Here is a 24,127-nt window from a genome sequence, read left to right as displayed (position 1 = left end):
ACGTCATTTTTTGGGGGAAAAAAGCCGAATTTTGGGCCAGACTTTGACTTTCACCAACATTTTGGCGTAATCAAAGTTTGGTCGAAACGCATTTGCTAATTTTGGGAAATTAGGTTAAAATAGTGTCGGAAAACCATATTTTCGAGCAAAAAACGTCGTTTTTCGGCCGAAAGGCGCCGTTTTTTCTGCAAAACCTTTATTTCTCTCCGCCAAAGTGCATTTTTTGGGGTAAAAAACGGGATTTTCAGTAACATCCGCTGAGGGAGTCGCTGAGGATCAGCGAGACGTTGACGTGGGCGGGTTTGGGTGGAAATGGGGGATTTTGGGGGGGAAATTGGGAAATTTTGGGTGAAAAAGCGTCGATTTTGGGAAAAAATGGTTGTTTCTTGGGTAAAAATGGGTCTTTCTTGGGGAAAAGTGGGTGTCTAAGAAAAACGGGACTTTTGGAGAAAAACTGCCAATTTTGGGTGGGAAAACCGGGTTTTTTTGGGTAAAAAAGTGACAATTTGGGGAAAAATTGGACACTATTGGGGGAAAAATGGTCGGCTTGGGAAAAAATGGTGGGTTTTGGCAAAAATCAGACTTTTAGCAAGAAAAACCCAACTTTTGTGAGAAAACGGGGCCGAAACGTCGTTTTTTGGGGGAAAAAAGCCAAATTTGGGGCGAAACTTTGACTTTCACCAACATTTCGACAAAACTCAATTCTGGTCGAGATGGACTCGGAAATTCTTGGGAAAACGGTTAAAACTGAGTCGAAAAACCGTATTTTCGAGCAAAAAACGTCGTTTTTCGGCCGAAAGGCGCCGTTTTTTCTGCAAAACCTTTATTTCTCTCCGCCAAAGTGCATTTTTTGGGGGTAAAAAACGGGATTTTCAGTAACATCCGCTGAGGGAATCGCTGAGGATCAGCGAGACGTTGACGTGGGCGGGTTTACCGGCGGCCCTGTCCAGCGATTTCTGCGCCAGCCGCAGCGGCAGCTTCTCGTGGCCCACCAGGCAGGTGAAGACGGCGCCGGCGTCCCAGGCGCGCGCCGGCACGGTCAGCGTGCTGACGGCGCCGTAGACGGGCCCGCGGCCGGTGCCGGGTTGCGGCCGGGGCGGGGAGGTGACGGCGAGCTCCGGTGGAAGGGCTCGGCCGTCCTGGAGCCACCGGACGAGGATCTCCGGGGGGTTGAAGTCCAGCGCCAGGCAGGTGAGCGTGGCCCAGGCGCCGGCGCGGAGCTGCTCCGGCGGCGGAGGGAGGAGGTAGAGGGAGGGCGGCGAGGGGGAGGTCACTGGAAAAAAAGGGATTTTTGGGGTGAGGTTTGGGGGTTTTGGGGTTTTTGGGGGGTTTTGGGGGTTTTTGGGGGGTTTGGGGTGAAATTTCGGGGGTTTTGGGGCGTGGTGTTGGGTTTTTGGGAAGGGTTTTGGGGTGTTTTGGGTTGAATTTTAGGGGTTTTGTGGGTGGAATTTTAGGGGTTTTGGGGAAATTTTAGGGTTTTTTGGGTCGAATTTTAGGGGTTTTCTTGGGTCGAATTTTAGGGGTTTTGTGGGTGGAATTTTAGGGGTTTTTTTGGGTCGAATTTTAGGGTTTTTGGGGAAATTTTAGGGGGTTTTGGGTCAAATTTTAGGGGTTTTTTTGGGTCGAATTTTAGGGGGGTTTTGGGTAGAATTTTAGGGGTTTTGGGGAAATTTTAGGGGTTTTAGGAGAATTTATGGGGTTGTTGGGGAAATTTATGGGGTTTTTTGGGGGATTTTGGGGGTTTTGGGGGATTTTTGGGGGGATTTATGGGGGTTTTGGGACTGGTAGAGGGAGGGCGGTGAGGGGGAGGTCACTGAAAAAAAAGGGATTTTTGGGGTGAGGTTTGGGGGTTTTGGGGTTTTGGGGGGTTTGGAGTTTTTTGGGGGGGATTTATTGGGGATTTTTGGGGGGATTTTTGGGGGTTTTGGGGCAGGTAGAGCGAGGGTGGCGAGGGGGAGGTCACTGGAAAATCTTTTGGGGTGAAATTTGGGGAATTTGGGGGGTTTGGGGAGAAATTTGGGGTTTTGGGGAGAAATTTGGGGAGAATTTTGGGGATTTTGAGGAGATTCTGGATTTTTTTGGGGAATTTTGGGGTGTTTAGAGGGAATTTATGGCAGTTTTGGGGTTATTTGGTGTTTTTTTGGGGGAATTTTAGGGGTTCTTGAGGGTTTTGGCTTGAAATTCTGGAATTTCAATTGAACTCAAGCCAACCCAACCAACCCAACCCAACCAACCCAAGTCAACTCAACCCAACTCAACCAAACTCAACCCAATGAACTCAACCCAACTCAACTGAACCCAACCAACCCAACCCAATCCAATCCAATCCAATCCAACCCAACTCAACTCAATGAACCCAACCCAACTCATCCAACCCAATCCAACTCAACCCAACCCAACCCAAGTCAACTCAACCCAACTCAACCCAATGAACTCAACCCAATGAACTCAACCCAACTCAACTCAACTCAACCCCACCCAACCCAACCAACCCAACCAACCCAACCCAACCCAACTCATCCAACCCAACCCAACTCATCCAACCCAACCCAACTCAACCCAACCCAAATCAACTCAACCCAATTCAACCCAACTCAATGAACTCAACTCAACCCACCTCAACCCAACCCAACTCAACCCAACTCAATGAACTCAACTCAACCCACCTCAACCCAACCCAACTCAACCCAACTCAATGAACCCAACCCAACCCAACCCAACCCAACCCAACCCCACTCACCCAAGCTCTTCCTCAGCGTCACCTCCTTGGGGAAGAGCAGCTCCGGGTGCGCCACGCGGCACGTGAAGGCCCGGCCGGACTCCCAGAGCTCGGCGCCCACCCGGGCCACGCCCTCGGCCGCCAGGAGCCCGTCGGGCCCCGGCGCCGGCGCCGAGGTTTCGGTGGCCAGGGCCTCGCCGTCCTCCTTCAGCCACGTCACCTCCAGGCCCTCGGCGGCCGCCGGCAGGTTGGTCACGCGGCACCGGAGCCGCGCCGCGCGGTCGTGGAAGAGCTCGGCGAAGGGCGGCGGCAGCGCCTCCACCCGGATGTCGCCGTCGGGCAGGGGTTGGTCATCTGGGAGGGGAGAGGTTTGGGGGGGGTCAGCCGGAAGAGTTTTCGGGGGGTTTTGGGGTCTTTTCCACCCAAAATTATCGTTTTTGTTGGGATTGGTCAACTGGAAGAATCTTGGTGATGATTTTGGGTGGTTTTGACCCAGAACGGGCGTTGGGGTTGGGCATTGGTCAACTGGAAGAGTCTCCATGGTGGTTTTGGGTGGTGTCCACCATGAGCGGTCAACTGGAAGAGTTTTTGGGGTTTTTTTGGGTGGTTTTAAGCCAAAATTAGAATTTGTGTTGGGATTGGTCAGCTGGAAGAGTCTTGGTGATGATTTTGGGTTGTTTTGACCCAAAATTATAATTCATCTTGGGATTGGTCAAATGGAAGAGTCTCCATGGTCGTTTTGGGTGGTTTCCACCATGAGCGGTCAACTGGAAGAGTTTTCGGAGTTGTTTTGGGGTCTTTTCCACCCAAAATTATCGTTTTTGTTGGGATTGGTCAACTGGAAGAATCTTGGTGGTTTTTTGGGTGGTTTTCGGCCAAAATGATCATTGGTGATCCAAACCAACCCAACCCATCTCAACCGAACCGAACTCATCCAACCCAACCCAACTCAATTAACTCAACCCAACCCAACCCAATCCAACTCAACCCAACTCAATGAACTCGACTCAACCCAACTCAACCCAACCCAACTCAATGAAGTCAATCCAACCCAACCCAACTCAATGAACTCAACCCAACCCACCTCAACCCAACCCAACTCAACTCAATGAACTCAACACAACCCAACTCAACCCAACCCAACTCAATGAAGTCAATCCAACTCAACCCAACTCAATGAACTCGACTCAACCCAACTCAACCCAACCCAACTCAATGAAGTCAATCCAACTCAACCCAACTCAATGAACTCGACTCAACCCAACTCAACCCAACCCAACTCAATGAAGTCAATCCAACTCAACCCAACTCAATGAACTCGACTCAACCCAACTCAACCCAACCCAACTCAACTCAATGAACTCAACCCAACTCACCTCAACCCAACTCAACTCAATGAACTCAACTCAACCCAACTCACCTCAACCCAACCCAACTCAATGAACTCAACCAACCCAACCCAACCCCACTTTCCCCCCCCACTCCCACCGGAATCCCGCCCCGAAACGCCGCCCGAGCCCCAAACCCGTCCGTTCTTCCCCCCGAAACCACTCACAGCCGCACTCCAACGTCTTGCTGGTGTTCCTCATCTCGTCGCCGGCCTGGCAGGAGAAGACGGCGCCGCTCTCCCACTCGGCTTCCGTCACCTCCAGGCGGCTGCCGGCCACCGCGACGCCGCCGGATGTCCGGGCCGGCTCGGCGGCGACGCCGGCGCTCACCGGGGCGCCGTCGCGGAACCAGCGGATGGCGTCGGCGCCGAGGCGGCGGCCGCGGATTTGGCACAGGAGGGTGGAGTTGCGGGAAGGGCCCCGGAAGTCGTGGCGGGACGGCGGACGAAGCGACAGCTCCGGCGGCGGCGGCGGCGTGCCGGGACCTGGGGAAATCGAGGATTTTTTGGGGGAAAATCGGGAAAATTGGGATTTTTTAATGGCGGGGGAATTTGGGGGGAAAATGACGGAAATTTGGAGGGGAAATTTGGATTATTGGGGGGAAAATGGCGGAAATTTGGGGGAAATATAGGAAAATTTGGGGGGAAAATGGCGGAAATTTGGAGGGAAAATTTGGATTATTGGGGGGAAAATGGTGGAAATTTGGAGGGAAATTTGGATTATTGGGGGGAAAATGGCGGAAATTTGGAGGGGAAATTTGGAAAATTTGGGGGGAAAATGGCGGAAATTTGGGGGAAATTTGGATTATTGGGGGGAAAATGGCGGAAATTTGAGGGAAATATAGGAAAATTTGGGGAGAAAATGGCGGAAATTTGGAGGGAAAATTTGGATTATTGGGGGGAAATGGCGGAAATTTGGATTCTTGGGGGGAAAATGGCGGAAATTTGGAGGGAAAATTTGGATTATTGGGGGGAAAATGGCGGAAATTTGGAGGAAATATAGGAAAATTTGGGGGGAAAATGGCGGAAATTTGGGGGAAATATAGGAAAATTTGGGGAGAAAATGGCGGAAATTTGGAGGGGAAATTTGGATTATTGGGGGGAAAATGGCGGAAATTTGGGGGGAAAAATGGGAAAATTAGTTGGAAATGTGAAAATTTGGAGGGAAAATGGGAAAATTTTTGGGGAAATGTGAAAATTTGGGGGCAAATGGGAAAATGTGGGGAGAAAATGGGGAAATTTGGGGGGCAATTTTGGAAATTTGGGGAGGAAATTTGGATTTGGGGAGAAAATGGCGGAAATTTGGGGGGAAATTCAGATTTTTGGAAAAAATGGGGAAATTTGGGGGGAAATTTGGATTTTTGGGATGAAAATGTGAAAATTTGGGGGGAAATTTTGGATTCGGGGAGAAAATGGGAAAATTTGGGGGGAAATGGGAAAATTTGGGGGGAAAAATTGGGTTTTTGGATATTACTTGGATATTCAGGACATTTTTTGGGACATTTTTTGCCATATTTGGGATGTTATTTGGAATATTTTTTGGGGCATTTTAGGACATTTTTGGGGATATTCGGGACATTTTTGGGTCCAATTTTTGGGCTATTTGGGCCATTTTTTGGGACCATTTTTTGTCATATTCGGGCCATTTTTGGGGCCATTTTTGGGCCATTTTTTGGGACCATTTTTTATCATATTTGGGCCATTTTTGGGGCCATTTTTTGGGCCATTTTTTTGGATATTTTATCATTTTTTGGGACCGTTTTTTATCATATTTGGCCCATTTTTGGGGCCTTTTCGGGGCCATTTTTGGGCCATTTTTTGGGACCATGTTTTGCCATATTTGGTCTATTTTTGGGGCCATTTTTTGGCCATTTTTTGGGACCATTTTTTATCATATTTGGGCCATTTTTGGGCCATTTTTTGGTGACATTCAGGCCATTATTTGGACCATATTTTATCATATTTGGGCTATTTTTGGGGCCATTTTTGGACTCTTTTTTAGGCTATTTGGGCCATTTTTTAGGACCATTTTTTATCATATTTGGCCCATTTTTGGGGCCATTTTGGGGCCATTTTTGGGTCGTTTCTAAGAACATTTTTGCGGTTATTTGGTGTATTTTTGGGGCCATTTTTGGGGCCATTTTTGGGGCCAATTTTGGGCCATTTTTTGTGCTATTCCGGCCATTTTTTGGGACCATTTTTTATCATATTTGGGCCATTTTTGGGGCCTTTTTGGGGCCATTTTTGGGCCATTTTTTGGGACCATGTTTTGTCATATTTGGTCTTTTTTTGGGGCCATTTTTGGGCCATTTTTTGGGACCATTTTTTATCATACTTGGGGCCATTTTTGGGCCATTTTTTGGGATATTTGGGGCATTTTTTGGTACCATTTTTTATCATATTTGGGCCATTTTTTGGGCCATTCTTGGGCCATTCTTGGGCCATTTTTGGGGCCATTTTTGGGCTATTCGGGCCATTTTTTGGGACCATTTTTTATCATATTTGACCCATTTTTGGGGCCACTTTTGGGCCGTTTCTAAGAACATTTTTGCGGTTATTTGGTGTATTTTTGGGGCCATTTTGGGGCCATTTTGGGGCCACTTTTGGGCCATTTCTAAGAACATTTTTGCGGTTATTTGGTGTATTTTTGGGGCCATTTTGGGACCATTTTTGGGGCCATTTTGGGGCCGTTTCCCCTCACCTGGCTTGGCAACCTGGACGCTGCGGTTGCTGCGGCCGTGGCGGGCGCGGCAGCGGAACGGCGCCCGGGATTTTCCGTCCTCCGGCTGCAGCCCCAGGCGCGACGCCGCCAGGAAGGTTCCGGAGCGCGGCACGGCCGGGAAGGCGGCGCCGGCGGCGCTCCCGTTGCCGGCGTCGCTCCAGGCCAGCTCCAGCGGCGGCGGGAAGAATCCGACGGCCACGCAGCCCACGGAGGACGGCGAGGCGGCGGCGCCGCACGGCGACAGCGGGAACAGGTCCGGCGCACGGGCGGCGGCTGCGGGGCGAAAAATCCCGAAATTCCGTTAAAAATTGGGAAAATTCCGTGAAAAAACGCGAAAATTCCACGCAAAAACGTGAAAATTCCGTCCAAAAATGCGAAATTTTGGCCGAAATTTGGCGGAAATTCCGTCAAATTATGGAGGAATTTGCCCAGAATGCGGCAAAAATTGCCGGGGGAATACTGCGAAAATTTGGTGGGAATTCCAGGAAAATTCCGCGAAAGTTCCATGAAAATCTCACAAAAATTCCGGTGGAATATTCATCGAAAATTCCATGAAAATCCCTCGAAAAATCCCAGCAAAAATCCACGAAAATTCTGCAAAAATTCAATGAAAATCTCATAAAAATTCCCTTGGAATGTTCACCGAAAATTCCATTAAAATCCCTCAAAAAATCCCACCAAAAATTCACGAAAATTCCCCTGGAAAATTCCATGAAAATCCCTTGAAAAATCCCACCAAAAATCCATGAAAATCCCACCAAAAATCCACGAAAATTCCATGAAAATGTCACGAAAATTCCCCTGGAAAATTCCATGAAAATCCCTGCAAAAATCCCACCAAAAATCTTCAAAAATGCCAGTCAAATTTTTGCGAAAATTCCGCTAAAATTCCAAGAAAATTCCATCAAAAAATCCGTGAAAATTCCAGCCAAAATTTAGCAAAAATTCCACCAAAAATCCACGAAAATTCCATGAAAATTTCACCAAAATTCCGTGGAAATTTGGCGGGAATTGGATGGAATTTTGGCAGCCCACGGAGGCGGGCGAGGCGGCGGCGCCGCACGGCGACAGCGGGAACAGGTCTGGCGCGCGGGCGGCGGCTGCGGGGCGAAAAAATCCCAAATTCCGTTAAAATTGGGAAAATTCTGTGAAAAAACGCGAAAATTCCATCAAAAAACGTGAAAATTCCGTCCAAAAATGCGAAATTTTGGCCGAAATTTGGCGGAAATTCTGTCAAATTATGGAGGAATTTGCGCCAGAATGCGGCAAAAATTGCCGGGGGAATTCTGCGAAAATTTGGTGGGAATTCCAGGAAAATTCCGTGAAATATTCCATGAGAATCTCACCAAAATTCAGTTGGAATATTCATCGAAAATTCCATGAAAATCCCTCGAAAAATCCCAGCAAAAATCCACGAAAATTCTGCAAAAATTCAATGAAAATCTCATAAAAATTCCCTTGGAATGTTCATCAAAAATTCCATGAAAATTCCTCCAAAAATCCCACCAAAAATCCACGAAAATTCCCCTGGAAAATTCAATGAAAATCTCATAAAAATCCCACCAAAAATCCACGAAAATTCCATGAAAATGTCACGAAAATTCCATGAAAATGTCACAAAAATTCCCCTGGAAAATTCCATGAAAATCCCTGCGAAAATCCCACCAAAAATCTGCGAAAATTCCAGTCAAAATTTGGCAAAAAATTCCACTAAAATTCCAAGAAAATCCCTCCAAAATTCCACGAAAATTCTGCCAAAATTTAGCAAAAATTCCACTAAAAATCCACGGAAATCCCACCAAAAATCCACAAAAAATTCCATGAAAATCCCATCAAAAGTCTGCAAAAATTCCAGCCAAAATTTAGCAAAAAATCCCACTAAAATTCCATTAAAATCTCATGAAAATTCCGGTGGAAATTCAGCAAAAATTCCTCTAAAATTCCTCCAAAATTCCACCAAAATTCAGCGAAAAATCCACCCAAAAATTCGCAAAATTTGCCCAAAATGTGACAAAAATTGCTGGGGAAATTCTGCAAAAAGTTGGTGGAAATTCCACAAAAATTCCGCAAAAATTCCCTGAAAATCTCACGAAAATTCTGGTGGAAATTCAGAAAAAATTCCATGAAAATTCCACCCAAAATCCACAAAAATTCCACCAGAAAGCTGCAAAAATTTCCCGCCAAAATTCAGGAAAAAATTCCACAAAACTTCAGCACAAAAAAATTCCCAAATCTTGCTCAAAATTCCCTTTTTTTTGGGTGGAAAAATCCCTTTTTGGTGAAAAATCAAATTTTTTGGTCCAAATTCCCTTTTTTGGCATCAAAGTCCCTGAATTTTGGGGAAAATTCCAAAATTGTGGCCAACTTCCCATTTTTGGGTGGAAAATTCCCAAATTTTGGATCAAATTCCCAAATTTTGGATCAAATTCCCATTTTTGGGGTCAAAAATCCCAATTTTTGGTTAAAATTCCCATTTTTAGGTCAAAACTTCCAATTTTTGGTGAGAAATTCCCAATATTTGGTCAAAATCTCATTTTTGGTGGAAATTCCGAATTTTGGGGTGAAAATTCCCAATTTTTGGTGGAAATTCCGAATTTTGGGTGGAAATCCCCAAATTCTTTGTGGAAAATTCCCAATTTTGGGGTCAAAATTCACAATTTTTGGTGGAAATTCCCATTTTTTGGACAAAATCTCTATTTTTTGTTAAAATTCCCATTTTTGGGGTCAAAAATCCCAATTTTTGGTGGAAATTCCCTATTTTTGGTTAGAAATTCCTAATTTTTGGTCAAAAATCCCAATTTTTGATGGAAATTCTCATTTTTGGGGTCAAAAATCCCAACTTTTGGTGGAAATTCCCAATTTTTGGTCAAAAATCCCATTTTTGATGGAAAATTCCCAATTTTTGGACAAAAATCTCAAGTTTTTGTTAAAATTCCCATTTTTGGGGTCAAAAATCCCAATTTTTGGTGGAAATTCCCTATTTTTGGTTAGAAATTCCTAATTTTTGGTCAAAAATCCCAATTTTTGATGGAAATTCTCATTTTTGGGGTCAAAAATCCCAACTTTCGGTGCAAATTCCCAATTTTTGGTCAAAAATCCCATTTTTGGTGGAAATTCCCAATTTTGGGGTGGAAATTCCCAATTTTTGGTCCAAATTCCCAAATTTGGGGTGAAAATTCCCAATTTTCCCCCAAATTTTGCCGATTTTGGGGTTCTGGTCCCAGTCCAGACCAGTCCAAACCAGTTCGGACCAGTCCCAGCTCCCTCAGCCACCCCAGCTTGACCAGTATGGACCAGTAAAAACCAGTCCAAACCTGTCCAAACCTGTCCAAACCAGTCCAAACCAGTCCAGACCAGTATAAACCAGTAGAAACCAGTTCGGACCAGTCCCAGCACCCCCAGCCACCCCAGCTCGACCAGTATGGACCAGTACAGACCAGTCCAAACCAGTCCAGACCAGTATAAACCAGTAGAAACCAGTTTGGACCAGTCCCGGCACCCTCAGCCACCCCAGCTTGACCAGTATAAACCAGTTCAGACCAGTCCAAACCAGTCCAAACCAGTCCAAACCAGTCCAAACCAGTCCAAACCAGTCCAGACCAGTCCAGACCAGTACCGGCACCCTCAGCCACCCCAGCTCGACCAGTATGGACCAGTACAGACCAGTCCAAACCAGTCCAGACCAGTATAAACCAGTAGAAACCAGTTCGGACCAGTCGTGGCACCCTCAGCCACCCCAGCTTGACCAGTAAAAACCAGTATGGACCCATACAAACCAGTACAAACCAGTACAAACCAGTACCGGCACCCTCAGCCACCCCAGCTTGACCAGTATAAACCAGTATAGACCAGTCCAGACCAGTCCAAACCAGTTCAGACCAGTACCGGCAGCCCCAGGACCCCCAGCTCAACCAGTACAGACCAGTATAAACCAGTACAGACCAGTACGGACCGGTCCAGACCAGTACGGACCAGTCCAGACCAGTACAGACCAGTATAAACCAGTACAGACCAGTACAGACCAGTATGGACCAGTACCGGCACCTGTAGCCACCCCAGCTTGACCAGTATAAACCAGAATGGACCAGTATAAACCAGTACAGACCAGTATAAACCAGTACAGACCAGTATAAACCAGTACAGACCAGTACCGGCACCCAGAGCTGCCCCAGCTCGACCAGTACAGACCAGTCTAAACCGGTATAGACCAGTACAAACCAGTCCAGACCAGTACGGACCAGTCCAGACCAGTACAGACCAGTACCGGCAGTCCCAGGACCCCCAGCTCAACCAGTACAGACCAGTATAAACCAGTACAGACCAGTACAGACCAGTACAGACCGGTCCAAAGCAGTACCGGCACCTGTAGCCACCCCAGCTTGACCAGTATAAACCAGTATGGACCCATACAAACCAGTACAGACCAGTATAAACCAGTACGGACCGGTCCAGACCAGTACCGGCACCCTCAGGCACCCCAGCTTGACCAGTCCAGACCAGTACAAACCAGTACAAACCAGTATGGACCAGTACCGGCAGCCCCAGGACCCCCAGCTTGACCAGTATAAACCAGTATAGACCAGTCCAGACCAGTCCAAACCAGTCCAGACCAGTCCAAACCAGTCCAGACCAGTACAGACCAGTACCGGCAGCCCCAGGACCCCCAGCTCAACCAGTACAGACCAGTCCAGACCAGTATAAACCAGTACAGACCAGTACGGACCAGTACGGACCAGTCCAAACCAGTACTGGCACCTGTAGCCACCCCAGCTTGACCAGTATAAACCAGTATGGACCAGTATAAACCAGTACAGACCAGTATAAACCAGTACGGACCAGTCCCGGCACCCCCAGCCACCCCAGCTTGACCAGTATAGACCAGTATAGACCAGTACGGACCAGTACAAACCAGTCCAGACCAGTATGGACCAGTAAAAACCAGTAAAACCAGTCCAGACCAGTATGGAGCAGTAGAAACCAGTCCAGATGAGTAAAAACCAGTATAAACCAGTATAGACCAGTATGGACCGGTACAAACCCGTCTGGACCAGTAAAAACCAGTAAAAAACAGTAAAAACCAGTCCAGACCAGTAAAAAAACAGTATAAACCAGTAAAAACCAGTCCGGACCAGTAAAAACCAGTAAAAACCAGTACGGACCAATAAAACCCAGTAAAAACCAGTACAGACCACTAAAAACCAGTCCAGACCAGTAAAAACCAGTAAAAAAACAGTAAAAACCAGTCCGGACCAGTATAAACCAGTAAAAACCAGTACGGACCAATAAAACCCAGTAAAAACCAGTCCGGACCAGTAAAAACCAGTATGGACCAGTAAAACCCACTAAAAACCAGTAAAACCCACTAAAAACCAGTAAAAACCAGTAAAAACCAGTAAAAAACAGTCTGGACCAGTAAAAACCAGTATGGACCAGTAAAAACCAGTATGGACCAGTAAAAACCAGTAAAACCCACTAAAAACCAGTAAAACCCACTAAAAACCAGTAAAAAACAGTCTGGACCAGTAAAAACCAGTCCGGACCAGTAAAATCCACTAAAAACCAGTAAAAACCAGTAAAAACCAGTCCGGACCAATAAAAACCAATCTGGACCAGTAAAAACCAGTAAAACCCAGTATGGAGCAGCCTTAAAAACCAATTAAATCCAATTAAAACCAATTAAACCTGAATTAATTCTCTTAAAAACGAATTAAAGCAAATTAAAGCCAATTAAACCTGAATGAACTCCCTTAAAAACCAATTAAAGCCAATTAAAACCAATTAAACCTGAATTAATTATCTTAAAAACCAATTAAAGCCAATTAATACCAATTAAACCTGAATGAACTCCCTTAAAAACCAATTAAAGCCAATTAAAACCAATTAAAACTGAATTAATTATCTTAAAAACCAATTAAAGCCAATTAATACCAATTAAACCTTAATGAACTCCCTTAAAAACCGATTGAAACGGATTAAAACCAATTAAAACTGAATTAATTATCTTAAAAACAAATTAAAGCCAATTAAAACCAATTAAAACTGAATTAATTCTCTTAAAAACCAATTAAAGCAAATTAAAGCAAATTAAACCTGAATTAATTATCTTAAAAACCAATTAAAGCCAATTAAAACCAATTAAAACGAAATTAATGATCTTAAAAACCAATTAAAGCTGATTAAAACCAATTAAACCTTAATTAACTCCCTTAAAAACCAATTAAAGCTGATTAAACCTTAATGAACTCCCTTAGAAACCAATTAAAGCCAATTAAAACCAATTAAACGTTAATTAACTCCCGTAAAAAGCGATTAAAATGGAATTAATTCTTATGAAAACCAATTAAAACCCATTAAAGCCAATTCAAACTTAACTAGTTCCCTTAAAAACCAATTAAAATCAATTAAAACTGAATTAATTATTGTAAAAACCAATTAAAACTGATTAAAAGTGAATTCATTCCCTTAAAACCAATTAAAACCAGTTAAAACTGAATTAATTATCGTAAAAACCGATTAAAACTGATTAAAACCAATTAAAATTGAATTAACTCCCTTAAAAACTAATTAAAATTAAATTAATTCCCTTAAAAACCAATTAATCCAATTAAAACTGCATTAAATCCTTAAAAACGAATTAATCCAATTAAAATGAAATTAATTCCCTTAAAAACCGATTAAAACCAATTAAAACCTGAATGAACTCCCTTAAAAACCAATTAAAACCAATTAAAACCGAATTAATTATTGTAAAAAACAATTAAAACTGATTAAAACAAATTAAAACCAGTTAAAACTGAATTAATTATTGTAAAAAACAATTAAAACTGATTAAAAGTGAATTAATTCCCTTAAAGCCAATTAAAACCGATTAAAACGAAATTAATTCTTTAAAAAACAATTAAAACTGAATTAATCCCGATAAATACTAATTAAAGCCAATTAAAACTGAATTAATTCCCTTAAAAATCAATTAAAACCAATTAAAAGCAATTAAAGCGGAATTAAACGGAATAAATTTCCTTAATAACCAATTAAAACCTATTAAAACGGAATTAATTTCGATAAAAATCAATTAAAACCAATTAATTCCTTTAAAAACCAATTAAAACTAAATAAATTCTGATAAAAACCAATTAAAACGAAATTAATTCTCTTCAAAACCAATTAAAGCCGATTAAAACTCAATTAATTCGATAAATACCAATTAAAATGAAATTAATGACTTTAAAAACCAATTAAAACCGAATTCCTTTAAAAACAAATTAAAACGAATTAAAATTAAATGAATTCTCTTAAAACCCAATTAAAACTGAATTAATTCCGATAAAACCCAATTAAAACTAATTCAAGTAATTAAAACTGAATTAATTTTCTTAAAACCCAATTAAAGCCAATTAAAACTGAATTGATTCCGATAAAAACCAATTAAAACAAATTTAAACCAATTAAAACAAAATTAATTCAGATTAAAGCCAATTAAAACAAAATTAATTATATTAGAACCCAATTAAAACCACTTAAAACCGAATTAATTCTGATTAAAACCAATTAAAACGAACTAAAAGCGAATTATCTTTAAAAAGCAATTAAAACCGATTAAAAATTAATTAATTCTGATTTAAACCAATTAAAACCGATTAAAAATTAATTAATTCTGATTAAAACCAATTAAAAGCCGTTAAAATTGAATTCATTCTCTTAATAAACTAATTACAACCGATTAAAATTAATTAATTCTGATTTAAACCAATTAAAACCAATTAAAACCGAATTAATTCTCTCAATAAACCAATTAAAACCAATTAAAACCAATTAAAACGAAATTAATTCTAATAGAAACCCAACTAAACCAATTAAAACCGAATTAATTCCCATAAACACCCCAAATTATTCCATTAAAAATCAATTAAAACCCAAATTAAAACCAATTAAAATCGATTAAAATTCCCCCAAAAAATATTCAAAATTTTTCCTCCAAAACCCGAATTTTTCTGCCCGAAAATTCGATTTTTCCCCCCTAAAAAAACCCAAAAATTTGGCCCAAAATTCTCATTTTTAAACCCAAAAGCTCCTCCAAAACTTAAATTTTTCCCCCCCAAAAAAGCCAAATTTTGACCCAAAATTTATCATTTTAAAACCCAAAAAATTCAATTTTTTCCCTCTAAAACCTCGAATGTTTTGACCCAAAATTCTCATTTTTAAACCCAAAAGTTCCCCAAAAAATGCAATTTCCCCCCCTAAAAAACCCCAAATTTTTGACCCAAAAATCCTCAATTTTAACCCAAATTTCCCCAAAAAAATTCAATTTTCTTCCTCTAAAAAAATCCGATTTTTTCTACCTGAAAAATTCCTATTTTTCCCCTCTAAAATCCTTAATTTTTGACCAAAAATCTTCATTTTTTCACCCAAAAATTCGATTTTTTGCCCCGTTTTCCTCCCCCAGGTGTTGTTTTCGCCAAAATTGGGAATTTCCCCCAAAAAGCCCCAATTTCCCCTTTTTTTGTTGTTTTCAGAACATTTTTGGGGCAAAATTTCCCCTTTTTGGGGCCTCCGTGGTTTCGGTTCCGCAGCGAAATTTTGGGTGGAAAAAATTCAATTTTTAATCCATTTTTAATCCCAATTTAATCGGTTTTAATTTGAATTTTAATTGGGTTTTAATCTGATTTTTAATCTGATTTTTAATTGGGTTTTAATTGACTTAAAATTGATTTTTAATCAATTTTTAATGCATTTTAAATCAAAATTTTATTAATTTTCATCAAATTTTAATCGATTTTAATTTGATTTTTAATTGGGTTTTAATCAAAATTTTTCTCTGATTTTTAATTGATTTTTAATTGATTTTAAATTGATTTTTAATCGATTTTAATCGATTTTTAATCAAAATTTTATTAATTTTCATCAAATTTTAATCGATTTTAATTTGATTTTTAATTGGGTTTTAGTCAAATTTTTTCTCTGATTTTTAATTGATTTTAATCGATTTTAAATTGATTTTTAATCTATTTTAATCGATTTTTAATCAAAATTTTATTAATTTTCATCAACTTTTAATCGATTTTAATTTGAGTTTTAATTGAGCTTTAATTAGGTTTTAATTCTATTTTTATTTATTTAATTTGATTTTTAATCGATTTTCAATTAAATTTTAATTGAATTTTAATCAAATTTTAATCAAATATTAATTTGTTTTTAATTAGCTTTAATTAGGTTTTAATCCGATTTTTAATTGAGTTTTTAATCGACTTTAATTTGATTTAATCAATTTTTAATCACGTTTTAATCACATTAATTGGATTTTAAATCAATTTTTAATTGGGTTTTTAATGATTTTTAAATGTTGAATTTTAAACGAAAAATCCTCACATTTTTCGCCCTAAAATCCGAATTTTTCGCCCTAAAAATGAAAAATTCCGCCACAAAAAATCCAATTTTTCAACCCTAAAAATCCGAATTTTTCACCTAAAAAAATCCGATTTTTACCCTTAAAAAGGCGAATTTTTGAACCTAAAAAATTCGATTTTTGTCACCTCAAAAATTCAAAATTTTATCCCTAAAATTTCAAAATGTTGCCCCTAAAAATTAGAATTTTTTGTCCCTAAAATTTCAAATTTTTTGTCCCGAAATATTCGAATTTTTCACCTAAAAAATTCAAATTTTTGCCCCTAAAAATTCGAATTTTTCACCCAAAAAATTCAAAATTTTGTCCCTAAAAAATCAAATTTTTTATCCTTTAAAAATCAAATTTTTTATCTCTAAAAATTCAAATTTTTGTCCCTAAAAATTCGAATTTTTCACCTAAAAAATTCAAGTTTTTGCCCCTAAAAATTCAAATTTTTGTCCTTAAAAAAAACCCCCAAAAATTTCCCGCCAAACCCCCCCGATTTTCCCGCCAAACCCCCCCGATTTTCCCGCCAAATTCCCCCCCCCCCCCATTTTCCCGCCAAACGCTCCCGGGGGGTTTTGGGGGGGGGGGAGGCGAATTTTGGGGTGAATTCGGGGGATTTTGGGGTTAAAAATTTCAATTTTGGGGTAAAAAAATCAACATTTTGGGGGAAAAAAGAATCAAAATTTTGGGGTAAAAAAATCGCGATTTTTGGGGTTAAAACCGGAATTTTCGGGTAAAAAAAAATGAAATTTTGGGGGGAAAAGTCAGAATTTTGGGGTTAAAAATCGCGATTTTTGGGGTAAAAAAAAATCACAATTTTGGGGTGAAAATCGCGATTTTGGGGTGAAAAAAATCAGAAATTTTTGGGCAAAAAAAAAGTCTGAATTTGGGGGAATTTTGGGGGATGAAAAAAATTGAATTTCGGGGTGGAAAATGGGAATTTTGGGGTGAAAAGTCGGAATTTGGGATAATTTGGGGGTGAAAAATTTGGATTTCGGGGTGAAAAGTCGGGATTTTGGAGTGAAAAAATCGGAATTTTGGGATGAAAAGTCGGAATTTTCGGTGGGGAAAAAAAAATCAGAATTTTGGGGTGAAAAATGGGAATTTCGGGGTGAAAAAGTCGCGATTTTGGGGTAAAAACAATCGGAATTTTGAGGTGAAAAATCGGAATTTGGGATAATTTCGGGGCGAAAAATCGGAATTTCGGGGTTAAAAAGTCGGAATTTTGAGGCGGAAAAGGGGAATTTTGGGATGATTTTGGGGTGAAAAATCGCGATTTTGGGATAAAAAGTCGGAATTTGGGATAATTTCGGGGCGAAAAATCGGAATTTCGGGGTTAAAAAGTCGGAATTTCGAGGCGGAAAAGGGGAATTTTGGGATGATTTTGGGGTGAAAAATGGGAATTTTGGGGTGAAAAATCGCGATTTTGGGATAAAAAGTCGGAATTTGGGATAATTTCGGGGCGAAAAATCGGAATTTCAGGGTGAAAAATCGCGATTTTGGGATAAAAAGTCGGAATTTGGGATAATTTCGGGGCAAAAAATCGGAATTTCGGGGTGAAAAATCGCGATTTTGGGGGGGAAAATCGCGATTTTGGGGGGGAAAATCGCGATTTTGGGGGGGAAAGTGGGAATTTGGGATAATTTGGGGGCGGGAAATGGGAATTTGGGGTGGGAAGCGGGAATTGGGGATGATTTTGGGGTGAAAAGGGGCGATTTTGGGGCTGGGACTCACCTGTGGCCACGGTGACCGCGGTGCCGCCGCCCCAGGCGTCAATAGCGACCCACGGCGGGCGGGGCCGGGCGGGAACCCGCGCCAAAACCGGGACAAAACCGGGACAAAATCGGGCGGGAAAAAACGGGATAAAACCGGGATAAAACCGGGATAAAAACGGGATAAAACCGGGCGGGAACCCGCGCCAAAACCGGGACAAAACCGCGCCAAAACCGGGCCAAAATCGGGCGGGAAAAAACGGGATAAAACCGGGATAAAAACGGGATAAAACCGGGATAAAATCGGGCGGGAAAAACGGGATAAAACCGGGATAAACCGCGCCAAAACCGGGCGGGGAAACGGGATAAAACGGGATAAAAACGGGATAAAACCGGGGAAAACCGGGATAAAACCGGGACAAAAACCGGCCGGGAAAATGGGGAAAAAACGGGGGAAAAACGGGGAAAAACCGGGACAAAACCGGGCGGGAAAAACCGGGACAAAACGGGAAAAAACGGGAAAAAACCGGGACAAAACCGCGCCAAAACCCGGCCGGGAAAACGGGACAAAACCGGGCGGGAAAACGGGGAAAAAACGGGGGAAAACGGGAAAAAACCGGGACAAAACCGGGACAAAACCCGGGCCGGGAAAAAACGGGAAAAACCGGGACAAAACCGCGCCAAAACCCGGCCGGGAAAACGGGGAAAAAACGGGAAAAAACGGGACAAAACGGGACAAAACCGGGACAAAACCCGGCCGGGAAAAAAAGGGACAAAACGGGACAAAACCCGGCCGGGAAAATGGGGAAAAAACGGGAAAAAACGGGGAAAAACCGGGACAAAACTGGGACAAAAACGGGACAGAAACGGGGAAAAACGGGACAAAACCCGGCCGGGAAAAACCGGGAAAAAAAACGGGAAAAAACGGGGAAAAACGGGACAAAACCGCGCCAAAACCCCGAAACCGGGAAAAAAACCGGGAAAGAAACCCGGGAAAACCGGGAAAATCCCCACGGGACAGGAAAATGGGAAAAAACCGGAAAAATGGGGAAAACGCGGGGAAAAAATCCCGAGAAAATGGAAAAATAACGGGGGGAAAAAAACCGAGGAAAAAATCCCGAGAAAATGTGGAGAAAAAACCCGGGAAAAAAACCGGGAAAAAAAACGGGAAAAACCCGGGAAAATGGAAAAAAAAAACGCGGGAAAAAAACCCGGGAAAACCCGGGAAAAAAACAGGGAAAAACCCGAGAAAAACCCGGGAAAATGGAAAAAAAACCGCGGGAAAAAAAACGGGAAAAAAACTGGGGAAATGGGGAAAAACCCGGGAAAAAAATCCCGAGAAAATGTGGGGGAAAAAACCCGGGAAAATGGGGCAAAAAAAGAAAAAAAATTGATTTTTCAGGGGCGGTTTTGGGGATTTTCGGGCATTTTGGGGATTTGGGGGGTTTTTGTGGTTTTGGGGTTTTTTGTTGGTTTTTGAGGGAATTTGGGGATTTTTTGTAATTTTTGGGGTTTTTGGGGGGGAATTTTGGGGGATTTGGGGGATTTTTTGTTATTTTGAATTTTTTCGGGTTTTTTTGTGGAAATTTTGGGGGTTTTTGTGGAGTTTTTTTTGGAATTTGGGATTTTTTGTGGGGGTCGGGGTTGTTGGTTTTTTTGTTGTTGTTATTTTTATTTTTTGGGTTTTTTTGGGGGGAAAAAAAGGAAAATGTGGGAATTGAACAATTTTGGTGCGATTTTTGTGACTTGTTTTTTTTTGGGTGGATTTCACCGGAAAATGGGAAAATGGAATTGGGATTGGGGGGAAATTGGGGAAAATGGGAAAAAATGAGAAAAAAGGGAAAAATGGGAAAAATTGAAAAAATGGGGGAAAATGGGGGAAAAATGGGGAAAAAAGGAAAAAAAGGGAAAAAAAGGGAAAAAAGGGAAAAAAGGAAAAATGGGAAAAAAAGGGAAAAAATGAGAAAAAAGGGAAAAATGGGAAAAATTGAAAAAATGGGGAAAAATGGGGAAAAAATGGGAAAAATGGGAAAAAAAGGGAAAAAAGGGGAAAAAAGGGGAAAATGGGGAAAAAATGGGGAAGAATGGGGGGAAATTGAGATTTTGGGGGAAAAGGGAGGAAATGGGAAAAATGGAAAAAATGAGATTTTTGGGTGGAAAATGGGAAAAAATGGGAAAATTTTGAGATTTTTTTTGGGGGGGGAAAGGGGAAAATTGGGGGGAAATTGGAAAAAATTGGAAAATTTGAGGTTTTGGGGGAAAATGGGGAAAAATTAAAAATTTTGAGATTTTTTTGGGGAAAAGGGAAAAATTTTGGTGGGATTTGGGGAAAAATTGGAAAAAAATTGAAAACTTCGAGATTTTTTGGAGGAAAAGGGGAAAAATGGGGAAAATTTGGTGGGATTTGGGAAAAATGGGAAAAAATGGAAAAATTTGAGATTTTGGGGAGGAAAGGGGAAAAATGGGGGAAATTCGGTGGAATTTGGGGAAAAATGGGGAAAATTGGAAAAAAATGAGATTTTTTTTGGGGGGGAAAGAGGAAAAATGGGGAAAATTCGGTGGATTTGGGGAAAAATGGGGAATATTGGAAAAAAATCGAGATTTTTTGGGGAAAAGGGGAAAAATGGGGAAAATTCGGTGGATTTGGGGAAAAATGGGGAATATTGGAAAAAAATCGAGATATTTTTGGGGAAAAGGGGAAAAATGGGGAAAAAATGGGGAAAAAATAGGAAAAATTGAGATTTTTGGGGGAAAAAAGCCAAAAAAATGGGAAAATCTGGGGGGGGTTGGGGGTTAAAGGGGGGATTTGGGTTAAAAACGCCCGGATTTGGGAAAAAGGGGATTTTGGGGTGAAATTGGGGGATTTTGGGGCTTTGGGGTTTTTGGGGCCGCGCGCGCCCCCGGGAGCAGCAGCGCCGGCGGCGGCGCCGCTGCCACGGTGAAACGGCGGCGCCCAAAAACCGGCCCCGATTTGGGGCCAGAAAAGGGGAAATTGGTCAAAAAGGGAGGTGGGGGAGGGGAGGGGGGGAATGATGGGGGAAAATGGGGAAAAATGGGAAAAAGTGGGGGAAATTGGGGAAAAATGGGGGAAAATGGGGAAAAATGGGAAAAAGTGGGGGAAATTGGGGAAAATGGGGAAAAAATGGGAAAAATGGGGGGAAATGGGGAAAAAATGGGGAAAATGGAGAAAAAATTGGAAAAATGGGGGGAAATGGGGAAAAAATGGGGAAAATGGGGGGAAATGGGAAAAAATGGGAAAAAGTGGGAAAAAATGGGGAAAAATGGGAAAAATGGGGGAAATGGGGGGGAAATGGGAAAAAATGGGAAAAAATGGGGAAAATATGGGGAAAAATGGGGGAAAATGGGTAAAAATGGGGGGAAATGGGGGAAAATGGGAAAAATGGGAAAAAGTGGGGGAAATTGGGGAAAAATGGGGGAAATGGGGGGAAAATGAAGAAAAAATTGGGAAAATGGGGGGAAATGGGGAAAAAATGGGGAAAATGGGGGGAAATGGGGAAAAATGGGAAAAAATGGGGAAAAATGGGGAATAATGGGAGAAATGGGGGGGAAATGGGGAAAAATGGGAAAAAATTGGGAAAAATATGGGGAAAAATGGGGGAAAATGGGGAATAATGGGAGAAAATCTGGAAAAATTGTGGGGGAATGGGGAAAATAGAAATAAATTGGGAAAAATGGGGGAAAATGGGTAAAAATGGGGGAAATGGGGAAAATGGGAGAGAAATGGGGGAAATTGGGGAAAAAGTGGGGGAAATTGGGGAAAAATGGGAAAAATTGGGGGGAAATGGGGAAAATTGGGGGAAATGGGAAAAAATGGGGAAAAATGGGAATAAATTGGGAAAAATATGGGGAAAATGGGGAAAACTTGGGCGGAAATGGGTAAAAATGGGGGAAATGGGTAAAAAATGGGGTAAAATGGAAAAAAATGGGGGAAAATTGTGGGGGAATGGGGAAAATAGGAATAAATTGGGAAAAATGGGGGGAAATGGGTAAAAATGGGGGAAAATGGGAAAAATGGGAGAAAATGGGGAAAATTGGGTGAAAATGGGAAAAAATGGAGAAAAATTGGGGAAAATGGGGGGAAAATTGAGGGAAAATGGGGAAAATGGGAAAAAAGGGGGAGAATGGGGAAAAATAGGAATAAATTGGGAAAAATTGTGGGAAAATGGGGAAAACTAGGAAAAATGGTGAAAAATTGGGGGAAAATGGGGAAATAGGGAGAAAAATGGGGGAACATGGGAAAAAATAGGGAAAAATTGGGGGAAAATCAGGGAAAATGGGAAAAATGGGGGATGGGGAAAATCGGAAAAAAAAAAGGAAAAAATTGGAAAAAATAGGAAAATTGGGGAAATGGGAGGGAAAATGGGGAAAATAGGAAAAAATAGGGGGAAAATGGGAAATGGGGAAAAAATGGGGAATTTTTTTGGGGGAAAATGGGAAAAATGGGAAAAATTGGAGGGATTTTGGAGGAAAAAGGGGGAAATGGGGGAAAATTGGAAAAATATGAAAAATTGGGGGAAATGAGTGAAAATTGGGGGAAAATGGGTAAAAGTGGGGAAAATTTGGGGGGAAATGGGAAAATTAGGGAAAATAGAGATTTTTTGGGGGTGAAATGGGGGAAAATTGAGATTTTTTTGGGGGGAAAGGGAAAAAATGGGAAAATTAAAAGAATAGGGGGAAAAGGGGAGAAAATGTGGCAATGAAACCGGGTTTTTGTACCAAAAATGTGATTTTTGAGAACTTTTTTGGGTGGAATTCACTGGGAAAAGGGAAAAAATGGGGGGAAATCAGGGGAATTTGAAAAATTTGGGGAAATAGAAGTGATTTTGTGTTTTTGTGTGAGAAAAATGTGATTTTTGTGCTTTTTGTGAACAAAAATGGGATTTTTGTGACTTTTTTGGGGGGATTTCACCAGGAAAAGGGAAAATGGGGAGGAAATGGAGGAAATGGAAAATTTGGGGAAATTTGAGCCTTTTTTGTGCTTTTTTGTGTACAAAAATGTGGAAATTCGGAATTTTGGGTTATTTTTGAGGCAGAAATGGGGAAAAGGAGGCAGTTTGGGGTGAAAACAGCCAAAAAGAGGCAAAATTTGGGGGGGATGGTGAAAAGAGGCAAAGTTGGCCAAAAAGTGACAAAAAATGGCCAAAAAGAGACAAAAATTGGCAAAAAAACCCCAAAATTGTCCAAAAAGTGACAAAATTGACCCAAAAAAGACAAAAAATGGCCAAAAAGTGCCAAAATTGGTCAAAACCAGCTGAAATCGGCCGAAAGGCGCCAACGTCCGTCCCGAGGGTCTTGGGCTTCATGGAAGGGTCTCAAGGTCAATGGAAGATCCCCAAGGTCAATGGAAGGGTCTTAACCCAACCCAACCATGACCAACCCAACTCAATCGAGCTCCGTCTTCATCTTCCTCTTTGTCTTCATCTTCCTCTTCCAGTCAACCATGACCGACCCAACCCAACCCAACTTTTGGACCTTCTCCAACCCAACCCAAGCCAAGCCAACCATGACCAACCTTCTCTTCCTCTTCTAACTCAACCCAACTCAACCGTGACCAACCCAACCCCCTCTTTGTCTTCGTCTTTGTCCTTTTCTTCCTCTTCCTCTTCCTCTTCCTCTTCCTCTTCCTCTTCCTCTTCCTCTTCCTCTTCCTCTTCCTCTTCCTCTTCCTCTTCCTCTTCCAGTCAACCATGACCAACCCAACCCAACTCAACCCAACCATGACCAACCCAACCTCTTCATCTTCCACTTCGTCTTCCACCCAACCCAACTCAACTCAACCATGATGTACTCAACCCAACCGTGACCAACCCAACCCCCTCTTCCTCTTCCACCCAACCCAACCCAACCCAACCCAACCCAACTGTGACCAACCCAACCATGACCAACCCAACCCAACCATGACCAACCCAACTCAACCGTGACCAACCCAACCCCATCTTCCTCTTCCACCCAACCCAACCGTGACCAACCGAACCCCCTCTTCCTCTTCCACCCAACCCAACCCAACCCAACCCAACCCAACTGTGACCAACCCAACCATGACCAACCCAACTCAACCGTGACCAACCCAACCCCCTCTTCCTCTTCCACCCAACCCAACTCAACCGTGACCAACCCAACCCCCTCTTCCTCTTCCACCCAACCCAACCCAACCCAACCCAACCCAACCATGACCAAC

The 24,127-nt window shown here is 41.9% G+C and overlaps 1 gene segment (V, D, J or C); it reads right to left on the bottom strand.

Moving 5' to 3' along the window:
* Positions 1–782: 782 nt before the first annotated feature.
* Positions 783–23,252, bottom strand: LOC110481632 (Ig mu chain C region-like). The segment is given in 5 exon segments: positions 783–1,273; positions 2,741–3,073; positions 4,275–4,592; positions 6,808–7,101; positions 23,198–23,252. Coding segments are annotated over 5 exon segments (1,401 nt in total).
* Positions 23,253–24,127: the final 875 nt, after the last annotated feature.

The sequence above is a fragment of the Lonchura striata genome, chromosome 39, assembly GCF_046129695.1.
Source record: "Lonchura striata isolate bLonStr1 chromosome 39, bLonStr1.mat, whole genome shotgun sequence".
Taxonomy (NCBI): Eukaryota; Metazoa; Chordata; class Aves; order Passeriformes; family Estrildidae; genus Lonchura; species Lonchura striata.
The sequence above is the reverse complement of the archived record's forward strand: the minus strand, read 5'-3'. Positions and strand labels throughout refer to the sequence as shown.